The sequence below is a fragment of the Macaca nemestrina genome, chromosome 2 (genome assembly GCF_043159975.1).
Source record: "Macaca nemestrina isolate mMacNem1 chromosome 2, mMacNem.hap1, whole genome shotgun sequence".
In the NCBI taxonomy this organism is placed as follows: domain Eukaryota; kingdom Metazoa; phylum Chordata; class Mammalia; order Primates; family Cercopithecidae; genus Macaca; species Macaca nemestrina.
In genome coordinates, this window is record NC_092126.1 from 182,396,089 (window position 1) to 182,412,984 (window position 16,896).

The 16,896-nt window shown below is 36.2% G+C and overlaps 1 protein-coding gene across 1 annotated transcript in view; it reads left to right on the top strand.

The window, feature by feature from the left end:
• The window catches only part of LOC105477490 (interphotoreceptor matrix proteoglycan 2), a 105,327-nt gene that overhangs the window by 37,318 nt on the left and 51,113 nt on the right, over positions 1–16,896 (top strand). The window contains exons 5-7 of the mRNA XM_011734040.3: positions 10,803–10,852; positions 11,770–11,852; positions 16,537–16,698. Coding sequence (XP_011732342.2) covers positions 10,803–10,852; positions 11,770–11,852; positions 16,537–16,698 — 295 coding nt within the window. The remainder of the gene's footprint in view (positions 1–10,802; positions 10,853–11,769; positions 11,853–16,536; positions 16,699–16,896) is intronic.

Consider the following 16,896-nt stretch of genomic DNA (forward strand, 5'->3'; position numbering starts at 1 on the left):
TTTGGTTACTGTAGCCTTATAGTTTAGTTGGAAGTTGGATAGTGTGATGCCTCTGGCTTTGTTCTTTTTGCTTAGGATTACTTAGGCTATTCAGGCTCTTTTTTGATTCCACATGAATTTTAAAGTAGTTTTTTTCTAATTCTGTGAAAAATGACATTGCTAGTTTGATAGGAATAGTATTGAATCTGTAAATTGCTTTGGGCAGTATGGCCATTTTAATGACATTGATTCTTCCAATCCATGAGCATGAGACTTTTTTGATTGATTTAGCTTTGGGTGTGGTCAAGATGGCCACACTGTAAATTTTGCAAAGGCTATGTTTCCATGTTAATTAGTCATGGTTACATGCTAAGTACATTTTGTTTCAACAGATTCTGTGTTACTATACCCTGACAGTAACACAATATTCCTGAAAACCTAACTTCAGACCTTACTGGATTTCATCATTCAAAGAGAAAAATGTATATCTGTGCTGTTTTCCTGCTAAGAGATGTATTTCTTGCATAATGTATCAACTACTAAATACCTGATCACAGTGCACCTCATTCACAACTACTAGGAGGTGATTAGAGAAGGAGGGGGGAATGAATGAAAGTCTGTTAATTGGTTAAAGCAGAATGGGTTTTCTCCGGAGCTGCCCCAAATTGATTATCTCATTCATTTCCTTGGGTTCTCCTGCCTGCTGATTCAAACTGTCCCATCTTTCTGTGCATCAGCTGGAAACAAACACCTTCTTTCTCTCTTTCACCATCCCAACTCCCAAGAGGAATTTTTAAAAAGAAAGATAAAATGATTCTGCCCATGTAAAGAGAAAGTCTTTCATCATAAGAACTAGCCTATAATGCAGCACATGCCATCAGAAGCTAGACTGGTAATGCAATGCACATACAGTGTGAGTATATATATCTACAAATGTTGAGGCAGTACAATTTCCAAGCATTCAAAGTACTGATATGCACTTGCATGTTAAAATATCATAAAGATGCCAAAGAATAGAGAGATGACACTTTTTCTTCCTTATCTTGTCATAGAGTTAGGCTGGTAGACTTCATGGTAGACAACTATAAGAGGTAGACCATAATTTAGTTTTCTGGATTGGATATTGAAGCATGCCATTTCACTCTAAATCTGGGCCTAATAACTAAAAATACTAATATATCAGCAGTTACTTAGAATATTGTGAAAAGCTTCTTACTCACAAGAATGGACAATGATGTTTGCCCTTTTAAATGGTTTAGAATAACCATACTCAATAATCACCTAATTAGAGTCATTTTAAATAAAATTAAAAATATTAGCTAATACTAATGTAGAAGTTATAGGCCAGACATTGTTCTAGTACTTTATTACTTGTATTAATTTCCTCTAAACAATATAATGAGGTAGGTGTTGATATTATCTGTCTCTTAAAGAGAAGGAAATTAAGGCATAGAGAGCTTAAGGGACTTGTCCAAGGTCACAAAGCCAGTGTTCAACCCCTATGCTATAATGCATATGTATTTAAATTATTAGAATATTTTACATCATTCAGAGATTTAAAAAACTGGTTTTCTTTGTTGTGCATATGTGTGTGTGAATGAGAAAGACAAACATGAAGAATGAAAAAAAGTATTTAAATGGTTGCTATAATTTACATACTAAAAGCCCAGACTTCATCACTACAATGGCACTTGTACCCCCTAAATCTATCAAAATTTATAAAAATTTAAAATTAAAAATGATATTATGAACTTTTGTATAGATCTTTGTACCAATTTGAAAGTCTTATCTGCTAAAATTCAAAGGAGCTAACTTCAAATGAATAAAGATTTAGAAAGTAGCTACTTTATATTAGACAGACTTCTCCATGATAATGTTTCTTAAACCATCAGTTGTCAGCATACTGAATATGTACCACGTGGCCTGGCTGTGAGCCCATGCAAAGAGGCAGTATAGGAGAGAGACAGAGCTGTAGACAGGAGAGAAATGGAAATTTTAGTGTTTGTCTTATTAACAACTTGTGCTAAATCTTGGTCATTTCACTTTATAGAAAAATGTCTGTTTTTCAGGCTTTAGGAAAGCATCACATGATCAGGAATAGGATTCCTAGAAGAGCAGGAAGTCCACATCTTTCTGTGTCTGTAGCACATTCAGTGAGAGCAGGGGCAGAACGTGCTGATCCCTGTGTGTGTTTCTGTCAGGGATATGGCCTAGTGTGGGGTTATTCTTTTGGTGCACACTGGCAGTACTCTTGCGGCAAAGATGGACCAGTGGAGGCATGGTGGTGATACTCCCTGACCTCTCATGAAACGACATATCCTCAACCCTACCATCATCCCTTACACATTGGCATTTATAGACATATAGAGCTTTACATTTTAACAAGATTTTTTACATTTAATTGTCACAATTACCCTATGAAATCTTTACAGAGTGAAATTCTCCGACGTTCACACAACTTAGTGAGACTTGTTTACAATTCCAATCATTAAGTGACAGAAAAATGGAACTATCAAATTAGTTAACAGTCTCCGGGACATTCTAGCAATGTCAGCAAAAGGAAAATTAATTTGATGGTTGTGGTTTATTAGAAAGCAAGAATTCAATAATGGTTCTATTTTTTTGCAGTTTTGTTTCTTTGAAAAAAGTTTAAATTATGAAATATCTCAGACATAGAGACAAACATTAAGCCTTCTCTGACTCTGGCCCTCTCAAACTTGTGCTCCAGGAGATAGTGGTAACTACAGTAAGCAGATGGCATTGGAAGTGCGTTGAAATCCTGTGTGCACAGCTAGGACAAGGACTATCACTTCTTTTAGAAAGTGCTAGGCACAGATTTTGAGTCTGTCCTAAATATACATGAATTTGTTTAATGCCTACCCAAGATATTTATGCATTCTCCTTTTGCCATTCAAATAATTTCGGTGTATTTTTGTTGTTTATATTGATAAATAGATTTAGTTTCTTGAATATTAGAATTTGTTTACCTATAAAAATATTGATTCACTGGATTCATTAAAACAATGAGTCTCTTTTAATGGAAAGTTCTCTACTCTCTGGGAAGGTTTACTAAGAATAGCACTGGACTGGGAGTCCAGAGACCTTTTCTTTTTGCTTCTACCTGGCTACTTTGATTTTGGATAAACGACTCAAACAATCTGATGCAATGTTTTTTATCTATAAACTGAGAAGATAGAAGACAACTCATATTTATGATGCCATCTCTACGTGAATGTCAAGTAGACATTTCAAACTCAACACATCCACAACTGAACTCCTGGTTCTCCCATGCCCCCAACCCAATTAACTCTGCTTTTCTGTTGGTGGCAACTTTATCATGTCTGTCATTGCAGACCAAAACTTTGTGATCATGCTTTACATTTCCGTTTCTTCCACACCTCACATCCAATCCATCAAGAAATTCTGTTGCCTGTAGATTCAAAATATATCTCGAATCTGATCACTTTTCACCATCTTCACTGCCACCATCCTAGTCTGAGCCACCCGCATCTTTTATTTTTATAATAGCTTCTTAACACGTCTAACCCTTTCCCAACTACAGTACATTTTCAACACAGCAGCCAGAGTGATTTTTTATTTTTCTTATTAGTCTATATATTTGTCAGCTAAGGGGATTTTAACATTTGCTTAAAACAGTGCTTATCAAACTTTTCTCCCAAAGTCCTCAATGGCAGAAAATATGGGCAGTATAGCTCGGAGTTTTTTTTTTTTTGGTTTGTTTTTGCAAATCCAAACTTCCTTTTCTTTTCTTAAGACTTCATGCACTGTTTTGTATTCTGCTATGTAGTGTATCAGTATGTATTTTATGTGAATTGATTTATTTCCTCAAATATCACACAAAATGGAAGCTTTAGAAATGGAGCCAAGTCTACTCTATGGCTTCTGGCAATCTAGTGTATACTCTGCGTGTGTGTACCGTGTTGGAAAGAGTCTTAGAACAAACAAACTTATGGCATTTATTCAAAAACTTTCAATGAAAACAAAACACCTTCATCATATAGTTATTCTATATAAAATGATATATTATTTCCTAAAAATCATTGAAAATCATGTGATTAAAAACTATAGGGGCAATGGGAATAATAAAGTTAGGGGCACAATACCCAGAAACTTTGTCAACAATACATTCTTTTTTAAAAAAAGGAACCTAGTGGTTGGCACGGTGGCTCACGCCTGTAATCCCAGCACTTTGGAAGGCTGAGGCAGGCAGATTACTTGAGATCGGGAGTTCAAGACCAGCCTGGCCAACATAGTGAAACCCCGTCTCTATAAAAATACAAAAAAAATTAGCCAGGCATAGTGGCGTACACCTGTAATCCTGGCTGCTCGGGAGGCTAAGGCAGGAGAATAGCTTGAACCCGAGAGGCGGAGGTTGCAGTGAGCCAAGATTGCGCCATGGCACTCCAGCCTGGGCAACAACAGAGTGAGACTCCATCTCAGAAACAAACAGAAAAGGAACCTAATAAAAATGGTGGCACAGTTTACATGTCCCATGTGGTTAAGAAATACACAAATACCATAATAAATATGTCACTTAACCTTGATGAATTCCTGACATTTGTTTGTAAAATTGGACATTGGAAAGATTGTAGCTTATAAATTATTGTAAAGTGATGGAAGGAGAATTATCTGAAGAAGAACGGAAAGTTGTAACACCATATGAGGGAGGGTGTGGTTCATAACCCATGGGTGAACTGAGGTAGCTGAAGATGTCTGAAGTGTCGGGCATGAGAGTGCTTAGTGTATTCCAATGTGGCCTCTCTTCATCTGGGTGCAGTTTTGATTATTCATCTAGCATTTCTCACAATGAAATTGAGTATAGGTAAAGGAGAAATCTGCATTATACTCAACTGTTTCTTAATATATTAATCATGTTGAAACAAATTCACAAATAAATAGCATAGCAGAGCTGACTGTATGTATCATGTATCTCTACTGATAAGTCACTGCCTGTACTAGGTCTAATAGAGGACACAAGATATTCACTATTCTTAGAAAATAAGGCATATAAATAACAATACATATAAACAAAAATAAAAGTGAATTTTGAAAATTAAAAAATTTGTATTCTGCCTGAAACTAGGGCAGACCAGGTTGAAGTGGGGTGGAGACTGCCGACTGTGGGAGATGCTGAAGGTGGTGACATGGGGCTAGCTCACACTGGGAGTGATACCATAGGAGTGGCCTAAGAATTTACTCAGCCTATCTTTCTCCAATTGAATATTACCGCTATCTATTAAAATCCTTATTTGCCCATGATTTCCATGGGCCACAAAACCAAATATATATATTTTTTCAGCAAATATTTTATTCTCTTTGGGATGACATATGTCACTACTCCATTAACTCCTGTTTCCCCTATTCAAATTTATTTTTATAATTTTTTGAGATTATTTTTGTATTCTCCGTGTAAAGAGATTCTTGTATTTGTTTTCTACTGCTGCTTTAACTAATTAGTCTAACCTTGGCAGCTTAAAACAACATAGATTTATTATCTTATAGTTCTGTAGTTCAGAAGCCTCTTTTGGGTCTCAAAGTATTAGCAGGGCTGTGTTCCTTTTTAGAAGCTGTAGGGGAGAATCTGTTTTCTTGCTTTTTCTAGCTTCTACAGACCACCCACATTTCTTGGCTCATGGCCCCCTTCCATCTTCAAAGCCAGCAATGGCTGGTGGAGTCTCTCTCACATTCCATCACTCTGACTTTCTTCTGTCTCCCTCTTCCACATGAAAGGGTTCCTGGGATTACATGGAGCCTACTGGATAACCCAGGATACTCTACCTATTTTAAGATCTGCCGATTAGCAAGCTTAATTCTACTTGCAACCTTAATTCCCCTCTCTGGGGATTAAGATATGGACCTCTTTGGGAGGTTAGTATTCTGCCAATCACAATTCTCTGTAATTTAAATTGCAGACCTCTATGCAAACTCTAATACATCTGCTAATGTGTGTCTTGCACCATATACTCTGCTATATCCTATTTTAAATGTCTCTGCCATCAGTTGCCAACTCTTAAAAAGAACATTTTCTGCCTGTATTCAGGACCTTACATTCTGTCTTTCCTCTTAGAAACCTCTGCCTGTCATTGTTTCTCTCTTTCTCCTGAGTCTCCAACTTCCTTCTTTACTGACCCTTTCCCATTAGTATTTAAACATGCACAAGTCCCTCTCATGTTACATATTTTTTAAAAAGCCTGCATTTATCTCCATTATAGCCAGACATCTTGAAAGAATATCCACTTAGCTCCAGTCACTGCTTAAACTCCTGCCATCTGGTTTTATGGTTACATCCCCAATAACCAGTGCAAGGCTCAGCCTAGGATATGTGCTTACTAAATATTTGTTAAATTAATAACAGAATTTCTGCCTAATCACCCAAGTCTATTATCAGGTCTCTGGTGATATTCTCAGCATAACGACTGCTCTTTGGGATTGTGTGTGTGTCTCAATTAATTTACATTTGTAGTTGAGAATGAATCACAAAGCCGAATATGTGTGTGTGTATGTGTATATATATATATATATATATATATATATATATTTTTTTTTTTTTTTTTTTTTTTTGCAACAGAGTCTTGCTCTGTCACCCAGGCTGGAGTGCAGTGGTCTGATCTCGGCCCACTGCAACCTCCACCTCCCAGGTTCAAGTGATTCTCTTGCCTCAGCCTCCTGAGTAGCTGGGATTACAGGCATGTACCACCATGCCTGGCTAATTTTTGTATGTTTTTTAGTAGAGATGGGGTTTCGCCATGTTGGCCAGTCTGGTCTTGAACTCCTGACTTCAGGTGATCCGCCCACCTTGGCCTCCCAAAGTGCTGAGATTACAGGTGTGAACCACTGCGCCTGGCCTATATATATTTTTTTTCAGCAAATGTTTTATTCTGTTTGGGATGACATATGTCACTATCCCATTAACCCCTGTTTTATATTTGTTTAGCGTTTCATACTTTTTATGATGCTTCTGCATATAATATTTTATTTGGTTTTTGTCAACACCTTCATGAAATAGGAAGACATGGAGGTGTTCTTGTTTTAAAGGTTAAGTTCTTGAGGCCCAGAGCAACTAAGGTATTTCCCTAAATCATACACAAAGTTAGTGATACATCTAGGACTAGCACTCAGGTTTCTTAACTCCTTTCTTTGAATTCTTTTGCTGTCACATGTGATTATAGTAACATATTCAAGAGCAAAGCAAAGTATAGAAGGTCATCAAGGGGAGTAGGAATCTGCATACGAACCTGTGCTTGGCTTGTTTTACACTGTCTTTAAATGTATGTTCTGTGTGGCTGTGAGCAACTTTTGACACAATCCCACCTGAATTCCATTGACATGATTAGGTAATAGTGGTGAAGAATGAATAACGTGCTGGATGAGCTGAGGAAAGGAGATAGTAAGGGGTTGCATGTTGTTAGTATTAAGCTAAAGATCTTAGCTGAACAGCTTCGGCTTTGTGGTTTGACTTAGAAATGAAGTAGTATTTCTCTTTCCAAACTCAAGACACCTCCGTGTTCCAGTGCTGTTGTGAGTGACATTTTAAAGGGTCTCTGCAGGAGGAATACTTAATGAAAACATGTAAAAGGATTCTTGTTGTTAAGTGTTCTTTACTGTCTCTTGAAAGGAGAGTGGGTGGGTGAGGGATTAAGAGTTGGAGTGTAGGCAAGTGATTTAAATTACTGAGAGTTTCCTACTTACCACTGTTAAAATAATGTTATTTTGAATTTAGCAAGGTGAAATCTAGTTCAACTGAAGTAATCAAACTTCTCCATTCTGAATGCTTGCTTAGTTAGAGAATTAGCTTAAATTTGATTTGATGTCGGGGACAGTTTAACTCACCCCAGGTGAAGTCCGGTTTCTCTGCTACCTCATCCCAACATCCTATTCTAGTTGCTGTGCTGTGCTTTCCTACCTTTGCCTTACTGTGATCCTTATATCTGGTTTCTCTCCATAGGCCTCCAACTGTAACCAGGTTCCCCTTCCTCTTTCTGGGACCTTACACATTGACTTTTAGGTCATTTGGTTTTTATAGGCCAGTATCATGAAGGCCAAGTGAAACCCTTCTAAAGAGTAGGGATCATGTCAGGGCCATGTTGTGAAGAAGTGACTTGAGGTGAGTAAGAGTGAGGTTTCTGGCATCCAGTGGGCCTATTTTACATCACAGCTCCTCCATTGGCTTAGCTGTGTGACCCTGAGCAAATGTTAACCTCTTCTAGCATTAGTTTCCTCATCAGTCTAAATGGGATCATAGGATCTCGTTCTTAGGGTGGTTGCCAGAATTAAGTTAGTTAACCTAAATAAAGCACTTAGCAGTGTATGACACATGATGAGGGTTCAGTAAATTTAGTTGTAATTATTCTTGCTGTTATCATTGAAAGAGAACTGGATACAGTTAGGAAGTTTTGTGTGAGCCTGGTAAAGTTGCTTTACCTGTTTGGACCTTATTTCTTTCATCTATGAAATGAAGGTACTGAGAAGGAGTACTGCCATGTGGACAATTGATAGACCCTATTCAGGCCTGATTATGTTAATGTTTCTTCCGAATGCATCCGATTCCCATTTTTTCAGCTCCATCTTCTATAACCCAGGAAGCCTCCTGATGCTTCCTCATCCCTCATGCTGTCCTCTGCTCATCAAAATAACTTGTCCAGATGTCATACCCTTTAGGTTCTTCTAGATGAAACTTAGTAAGCAATTTTATGCAAAAGTACTCTAAATAAACAATACTGATGAGTTTTGTGTAATAGTTTAACATCTTACTTTTTTAGATAGAATTTTTAAAACCAGAAGGATGTTTATGATGAAGTTTTTTTTTTTTTTTTAACTTAATGTTTCTCAAATTTTCTACCAAAGCCTGGGCATTTAGAAAACATGCCCCTAGCTGACCCTCCCCTACCAGCTCCAATCATCAAATGTCTTTGAATTATCATATTTGATTTTCATATTCATTTAAACTTATATTCTATTCCATAATATAGCCATGTTTTTTATAATTTTAAAATGTTTTAAATTATACATCAGTTCTTATTTAACTCCTCACCTGTTTAAGCTTCTAGTAAGACTGATGCCTCCAAATGTGTGCCGTGTTTATCTCGAGGCTTTGAGTACCTCTGTAATCTAATTGAGAGCAGTAGGGTGATCTAAAGGTGTGGCTCTGAAGATGTGACTTACTGGACACGTCACAGACCTGGACACATCTATGAAGGAGATATTTTTTACTGTTGATCAAATTGCTTTAGGAAGTTGACTTGGTAGCATTGAAGAGAGTTTTTATTTATTTATTTATGTAGAGGCAGAGTCTCCCTCTGTCACCCAGGCTGGAGTACAGCGGTACAATCTTGGCTCACTGCAACCTCTGCCTCCTGAGTTCAAGTGATTCTCATACCTCGGGCTCCTGTAGCTGGGATTACAGGCATGTGCCACCACGCCCAGCTAATTTTTGTATTTTTAGTAGAGACAGGGTTTCACCATGTTGGCCAGGCTGGTCTCGAACTGCTGGCCTCAGGTGATTGACCCACCTGGACCTCCCAAAATGCTGGGATTGCAGGCATAAGCCACCATGCCCGACCTGAAGAGCGTTTTTAATTGCTATGAGTTGAAAACAGACAATCATCACTGATCCAATATCTTTGGAAAAAGTTAAGGGAATAGCCCTTTTCCTCTTATGACATGTGTACAAACTTGAAAATTCTATAATGTTCCCAAATTACTGCAAATCTAACTTTTATACCTTTGGGATATGTGAAAATATGGACTTGTGGAAACCTATTTTCTTTCCTTTAGGAGGAGGGGCTTTCTCAAATTATCTTCTGATCTCTTGTTATCTTTGCTTGCAGTTGCAGAGTGGCATGGTAACACGACAGCTAGGATACCTGATACCTGTTAGCAATGTGGCCTACAGCAAATACTTCCTCTAAGCTTGACTTTCTTTACATAAATAGGTTTTATGATTTCAGTGATCTCTGCAATGAGATCAGGTGTGTGGCTTTATGTTCCTTCTAGCAGCCACTACTTTCTTGTCTATGCTACTTGTCTCATCTGTAATTATTGACTTAGTGTGTATAATTTCTGTAAGACTGTAACCTTCATATACCATGGGTGTTTTGCTCACAATTACATGCCAAGTACCTTCTACATTGCCTGGCACATAGTATTCATTTACCCCAAAATATATTTTTAATGCCTACTAAATGGCAGGTACTGTTGTAGGCACTGGAAAATACAGCAGGAATATATTAGTCAAGGTCTCCAATCTCATGCAGTTTAGATTCTTAATGCATTCCTGTTCAACAGAACATCTGTGGTGATGGAAATGTTCTTTACCATCTTGTCCAGTATGATGGCCATTAACCACACGCAGCTATTAAGCACCTGAAATGTGGCAGGTGTAAATGAGGAACTGAGTTTTTAACTTGGTTTAATTTTAATTAATTTAAATTGCTACACGTGTCCAGTGGCTACCATTTTTGGGCAATAATGTGCTAGAGGACTAAGGCATTAGAGACAGAGATAAATAAGAAGATAAATAAAATTTCACATAGTGATAAGAACTGAGAAGAGAGAAAACAGGGTGATGAAAAGATAACTAGGGAAGAATTCTAGGTATGGTGATTCTAGTTGAGTATGCATCAATAAATGTAAAATAAATGAATTATGAAGTTTTAATTTTAAAACCTTTGCTTCTTGGTACTTTTGCTTGGGAGCCCTTAATTGGTGATCTAGTGTTTTTCTTTTTGGAAAACAACTCCAAAATCCCAAAATAAACCCTCATGTGTCTGTCATTTCATTAACTGCAAACATTTTTTTTCTAGCCCTGAACTGTCTTCTCCAGTTCCTGTTGGTGATACTTCAACATTGGGAGGTATGCTTTTTGTGTCTTTATTCACTTTTCTTTTTAAATTATTTATGGTTTAAGACAGTCTCACAAAAAAGTACATTTTTTTGTGCTAACTTTTTAAAAATATCAGATTTCTCTCTTTTTATATGTTGTTCAAAATTCTCAAGAAAAAGTAATTTTTAAATATTTATGGCATAATGTTGTCAGTACCTAAAAATCCTTAATCGTTAAGTATATAATACAAGTCAGAACACCACTGAAAACAAATGTATGAGCTAATGAATTATTTTAAGGCAAACACTCTGTAGCTACCACTAATGTCAAAACGTAGAACCATTCTAATGCCACCATTTGTCATTCGTCCTGTGAGAGTTTTCCAGAGGAAGGATTTTCTTGTTGCATTCTGTGGTATAGTTTAACATGTTCCTTTGACCAGTATATTTCTTGTAAATTGGTAATTCATTTCTTTATTTTTAATTAAAAAAAAAACCCACAAACTTCTCTGTGTTAGAAATTTCAAACATCTACAAAAATAGAATAACATGATAAGGTCCAGTTTTAACACTTGTCAATTCACAGCCAATTTCCAACCTTTACCCACTTCCCCCCTCTGGTAGAGGAGTTACTTCTTTTAGTATATGTCCCCTTTGCTAGATAGCTCCTTAAGTATAGGAATGTTGTCTCTGTGTCCGTAGTGTCTTGTGCAGAGTCTGGCATACAGTAGGTGCTCCATATATGCTTGTTGAATGCACCACAATTATTTCTTGTTCTGAGAAGACGCCATACAAATGTGTCTTGAGGTTAGAAAGCACCGAATTTCCAGGACAATAAAGCAAACTATTTATGGGAATGGTTTTTGAAGTCAGTTCCTTATTTCCTGATAGGAATTCTGACTTAATCAGGGACTGAATTCATGCATATGTTTTTGCTTTTCTTCTTAGACACTGCTCTCAGTGTTCCACATCCAGGGGTGGACTCCTATGAAGGTGCCTCAGACAGCAGCTTGGAAAGGCCAGAGGAGAGTGTGAGTGATGCTCTGTTTTGTTACTTAGTTTCTAACATGGAGCATAGAGATTAAGGGAGAGTTTATCTCCCATTGCTGGACTACACAGGACTTCATGTAGTGCCCTGTTAGAAAAATGACGTGAATTCTAAAACCAGTACATTAAAAACAATTTTGAGGTTCCTTGGAGAACTGAGTAAATCTGCTCTTATTGTAGAGTTTTTGGTGAGAGAGGGCTTCAAATTATAAATAAAATGGACTGTCATTGAGGTAAGCCCACTGCCTCTTGTGGCCTCTGTGACATGATTTACTATGGTGGTTTTGCCTATGTTCTTCTAACCCTTAAGAGACCAGATCTTAGCTCTTCAGAGGGTAAAACTATACATTTTATGTAGTTTAAAAGGCAAAAAGTACCGTGCATTGTGAATATACCATAATTAATAGAAACCTGTCCACTGAACAACACTAAATCCTATAGCTGAGTCTCTCACAAAAGATATATACAGATTAACAAAAAAATTACACATTGCCCAGGAATATAGAAACATTTTGTTAGATATTTAAATACTGCATTTAAAAAATTAGGGGGTTCACAAATGCTGTTTTTTAAACATAGAGCAAACTCTGACAAAACATAGTCACTAGGAAGATGCAATTTAGTTATCTTGCACCTTCACTTCCCAACATGGACGTTTTAACTTACATGAAATCAGGTTAAGTCGCTCCACTTTGCCTCATCACCCTCCCTGTCACTGAACAAGTCTGGTGGTAATCCCTGAGTGGATACCTGAATCAATACTTTTATGCTAAGTATAGCCGTGTTCCAAGTAGATGGTGCTAGCAAATACGGGCATTTGATAAATATTTGTGAATGAATGAATAAAAAGTGATACTGTAGCTTTGAACCTGAGGCAGAATAGCTGTGATTTAGATCTGAAAACATTTATAGAATAGATAGAATTCACTTTAATGGAAATTAAGGAATTGTATGCAGTCAATTGGAACATTAATATCCAAAACAGAGGATTTAAGCCAATTTATAGAACCACAACAATATAGAGATACCTAACAAAAATTAGATTGCCTGTAGCTCTGGTTCAAATGAAGCCCAAGGTAGTTTTATTGTGCAGCTATTTTCCTAATGCATTTTACCATCTACTCTTCTAGAAATTATATACCATATTTTGGTTCTGTTGGGAGTTATCCTATAAATTATAATGTGTGTTTAACTTAACAAATTTTAAGTTTTTCAACATCTTTATTCTTATCCTGAGCAATGTGGAAACAGTAGAACATTGTAATTCAAATGATCATTTTGCTGACCTATATGCTACTTTTCAGTATTTTTGTTCTTTCTCTTTTTTCATTCTACTAATTAGACTGTATTATATTCTACTTATACAGCTAAAATTTGTTTAAGATTTACCCAGATGTTTACTATTTTATTTATTTTATTTTATTTATTTATTATTTTTTTGAAATGGAGTCTTGCTGTGTCACCCAGGCTGGAGTGCAGTGGATCTCTGCTACTAAAACCTCCGCCTCCCAGGTTCAAGTGATTCTCCTGCCTCAGCCTCCTGAGTAGCTGGGATTACAGGAGCATACTACCATGCCCAGCTAATTTTGTATTTTTAGTAGAGATGGGGTTTCAGTTGGCCAGGCTAGTCTTGAACTCCTGACCTCAAGTGATCTGCCCACCTCGGCCTCCCAAAGTGCTGGGATTACAGGTGCGAGCCACTGCTCCTGGCCCTACTATTTTATTTTCTAATTAAAAAAATATTTTAGATCTATCTTCTGGGTAATTTTCCTTCTGAAATATATAATTCAGATATTAATTTAATGAAAGTCTCTCACTGTTTTGATCTCAGCTTTTGATCATCTGAAAATTTCTTCATTCTAATTCTGGAAAGGTGTTTTAAATCTATGTTCAATTCTGGATTGAAGGTTTTTTTTTGTCAAGCTTTTATTTTACAATCTTCTGCTTCTGTTGTTGCTACTGAGAAGTGAACTATCAGTTCATTTGGCACTCCCTTTGTAATCTGGTTGTGTTCTTTGGTTGTTTCTAAGATATGTATGTATCTACATATTCACGTATGTATATATGTTTGTGTATATATGTATATGCATATATATATACACATTTAGTGTACGATTTTGTATTTAAGATTCTGCAGTTTCACAAAAGTGGGTATGGATGTGTATTTATGTTTATTTATTGTGGTTTGGATTTGTTGTATTTCCTTAATGTGAAACTTTATGTCTAACATAAATTTGGAGAAATTCTCAGCTGTTATCTTTCATGATTAGATATGCCTGACCTCCTCATTTTCTCTCTCATGTCTCTTAACTACTTTAATTACTTTAATTTCTGTGTCTCTCTGTGTTGCTTTCAGTTATGTCTGCCACTTCACTAATTCTTCTTTCAACTTAATCTACTGTTGTTCAAACTGTCCATTGAGTTTTTAGAATCCTTTCTTTATGTGGGAGTCTTTGATCTGATTTGTCAACATGTATAGACCTTCTACTTTGTATTCTGTCCCTTTGTGCTATTTAAACTTAAAGCCTAGGTCACAAAGGATCAGCAGATGCTCCATGGAAGCTGCCACCTTCGACACTGACTCAACTCTCTGGATTCCTGTTTTTTGACACCTTGGTTTGGTTTTGTTTTCTTTTTACTTTCTTGCAGACTATGCATTAAAACCATTAAAATATTTACTTAGCGTTTTCAGTATTCCGTAGCAGCAATACTGCTCAAGATTTTTTAAAATAATAAACTGGAAACGGGTCTCTTTGAAAATTTAGTGAGATGATGAAGCTTAATAAGGAAAAAATGCAAAGTCTTGTGCAAAATTTCATAGGACTAAGAGTTTTTGTTGATATTAGTCTTACTGTGAATCAGTAGTATGATGCAGTTACTGAAAAGACAAAAGCTAGTGTAATTTTAGATTGTTTTAATTGAAATACAGTTTACTGTAAGAGAGATGTGTGGCTAGATTTTTTCATATATTTCTGTTAAAACAACATATTGCATATTTTCATTGGCTAGACTTCACTTGTGAGTGTCATTCTCTAAGAAAGATATTAAGAGCCTAAGAAATGTATGGAGGAAAGGAACTAGTGAAAAGTCAGGGAAGACATGATAGCTGCCTGTACATATTCGACGGGCTTTGTGCAACTAAGTTTTAAATGTGTCACAGGTTATAGAATTTGGATCAATGGTAGAATTTATAGGAAGGTAAATTTGGGTTTAATATTAAGAACTTTCCAACCATGAGAACATTTTTGAAGTGTAGTAGTCTGTGTTTGAAAGGCATGCTTCTTTCTCATCAGAGCCATTCGAACTGATGATAAGCAGCCATTTGTCAAGGATATTATGAAGAAAATTCAAGCATCAGAAGGAGTGGTAGAATCTTTGAGGTTCTTTCCCATTCTGAAGTTTTAAAGGTCTCTGACTGTATGATTCGTCAGGCATGATAAACGATACAGTGAAAAAAGCCCTGATATTCTCTTCCTGACTCTGTCATTGACATGCTGTGATTCTTTATGCTAGTCATTCATCCTATTCAATCCCTGGTTTTCTTATGTATCAAAATGGAGAAACTTGGATTACATGCACTTAAGTGTATTTTGCATGTGATAATTATTACTGTGGTACTCTAGTAGTGATCTTCTACTTCCATCATTTTTTTCTACCTTTATTAATTACTGAAACTATTCTGTAAGAAACTGTTGTCACTTCCCTTTCACTTATTTGTTTCATCATTTATTTATTATATCAGTATAGACTCATGGATATTTAATTTATTCTTTGGGTTATAATCCGTTATTTATTGTTGCTTAAATTATTTCAGCTTTGGCCAGTAGAAGGCCTGGGTTTTTATGTTACAGAGTACAAAAAGTTTGTTGAATATGGGTTCAGGTTCCACATAGCAACTAACCTTTAAGAAATTACTGCTTGTTGAGTGAGGTGTAGCATCAAAAAAGAATATCCACAGTTATCTGAAAAATCTAAATATATTCCTCCCTTCTCTGATAGATATCTGTGTGACCAGATTTTTTTCATGTATGTCAACTAAAACAACATATTGTAACTAATGGAATACAGAAGCAGATAGAAGAATCCAGCTGTCTTCTATTAAGCTAGACATTAAAGAATTTGCAAAAATATAAACAATGTGACTCTTCTCACTATTTTTTTATTTTGCAGAATATTTTCTTCATTTTTACATGAACTGAGATGATTATATTTAAATGAATTAATGTTTTTTAAATTTATCTTTTAATCTTTTGTTTGGTAAATATGTATAGGTGTGACCCACATACATTGCATTCCTCAATGATTATTAAGAGTATAAAGGGCTCTAAGACAAAAAAGTTTGGAAACAACCCTTCTAGGCTATTTTCAGATGATAATTATAGCAGTCAACTATTTTTAAACTCACCTTGATGGTTTCCCAAGGAAAATTTTCTACCTTGCCCTGAACTGTGCAATGTGCGTTCAAAGGAATGAACAAATGCATAGTAATTTCAGTATTGGCCTATGTCTTAAAGTCTACCCAATTTGTTCCAAAGTCAAATACGGTATAATAATGTTATCTTCAGAGGCTGCCTTTAGCACAGTTCTGACACATTGAAACAATCAATAAATGCTTTTTGACTGAATGAATAAGCCTTGGCATTTATTGTTCTTTCTCTGAAAATCCAGATTAGCAATGAAATTGAGAATGTGATAGAAGAAGCCACAAAACCAGCAGCTGAACAGATTGCAGAATTCAGCATCCACCTTTTGGGGAAGGAGTACAGGGAAGAACTACAGGATTCCTCCAGCTTTCACCACCAGCACCTTGAAGAAGAATTTATTTCAGAGGTGGGTGATTAAAAAAAAAACAAACAAGACAGTATGCCTGCTATGTTAGTTTCCCATATTTACAACACTGTTTAAAGATAGGTTTAGGTTTCAAGTTGTTTGTCTACTTGGTTCCTGGAGTGGTTACTCAGCCATTTCTTCAGAAAACTCTGTAAAAAGTCACAGGACAGATGAATTCTTTCACAGAAAGAAAAATCT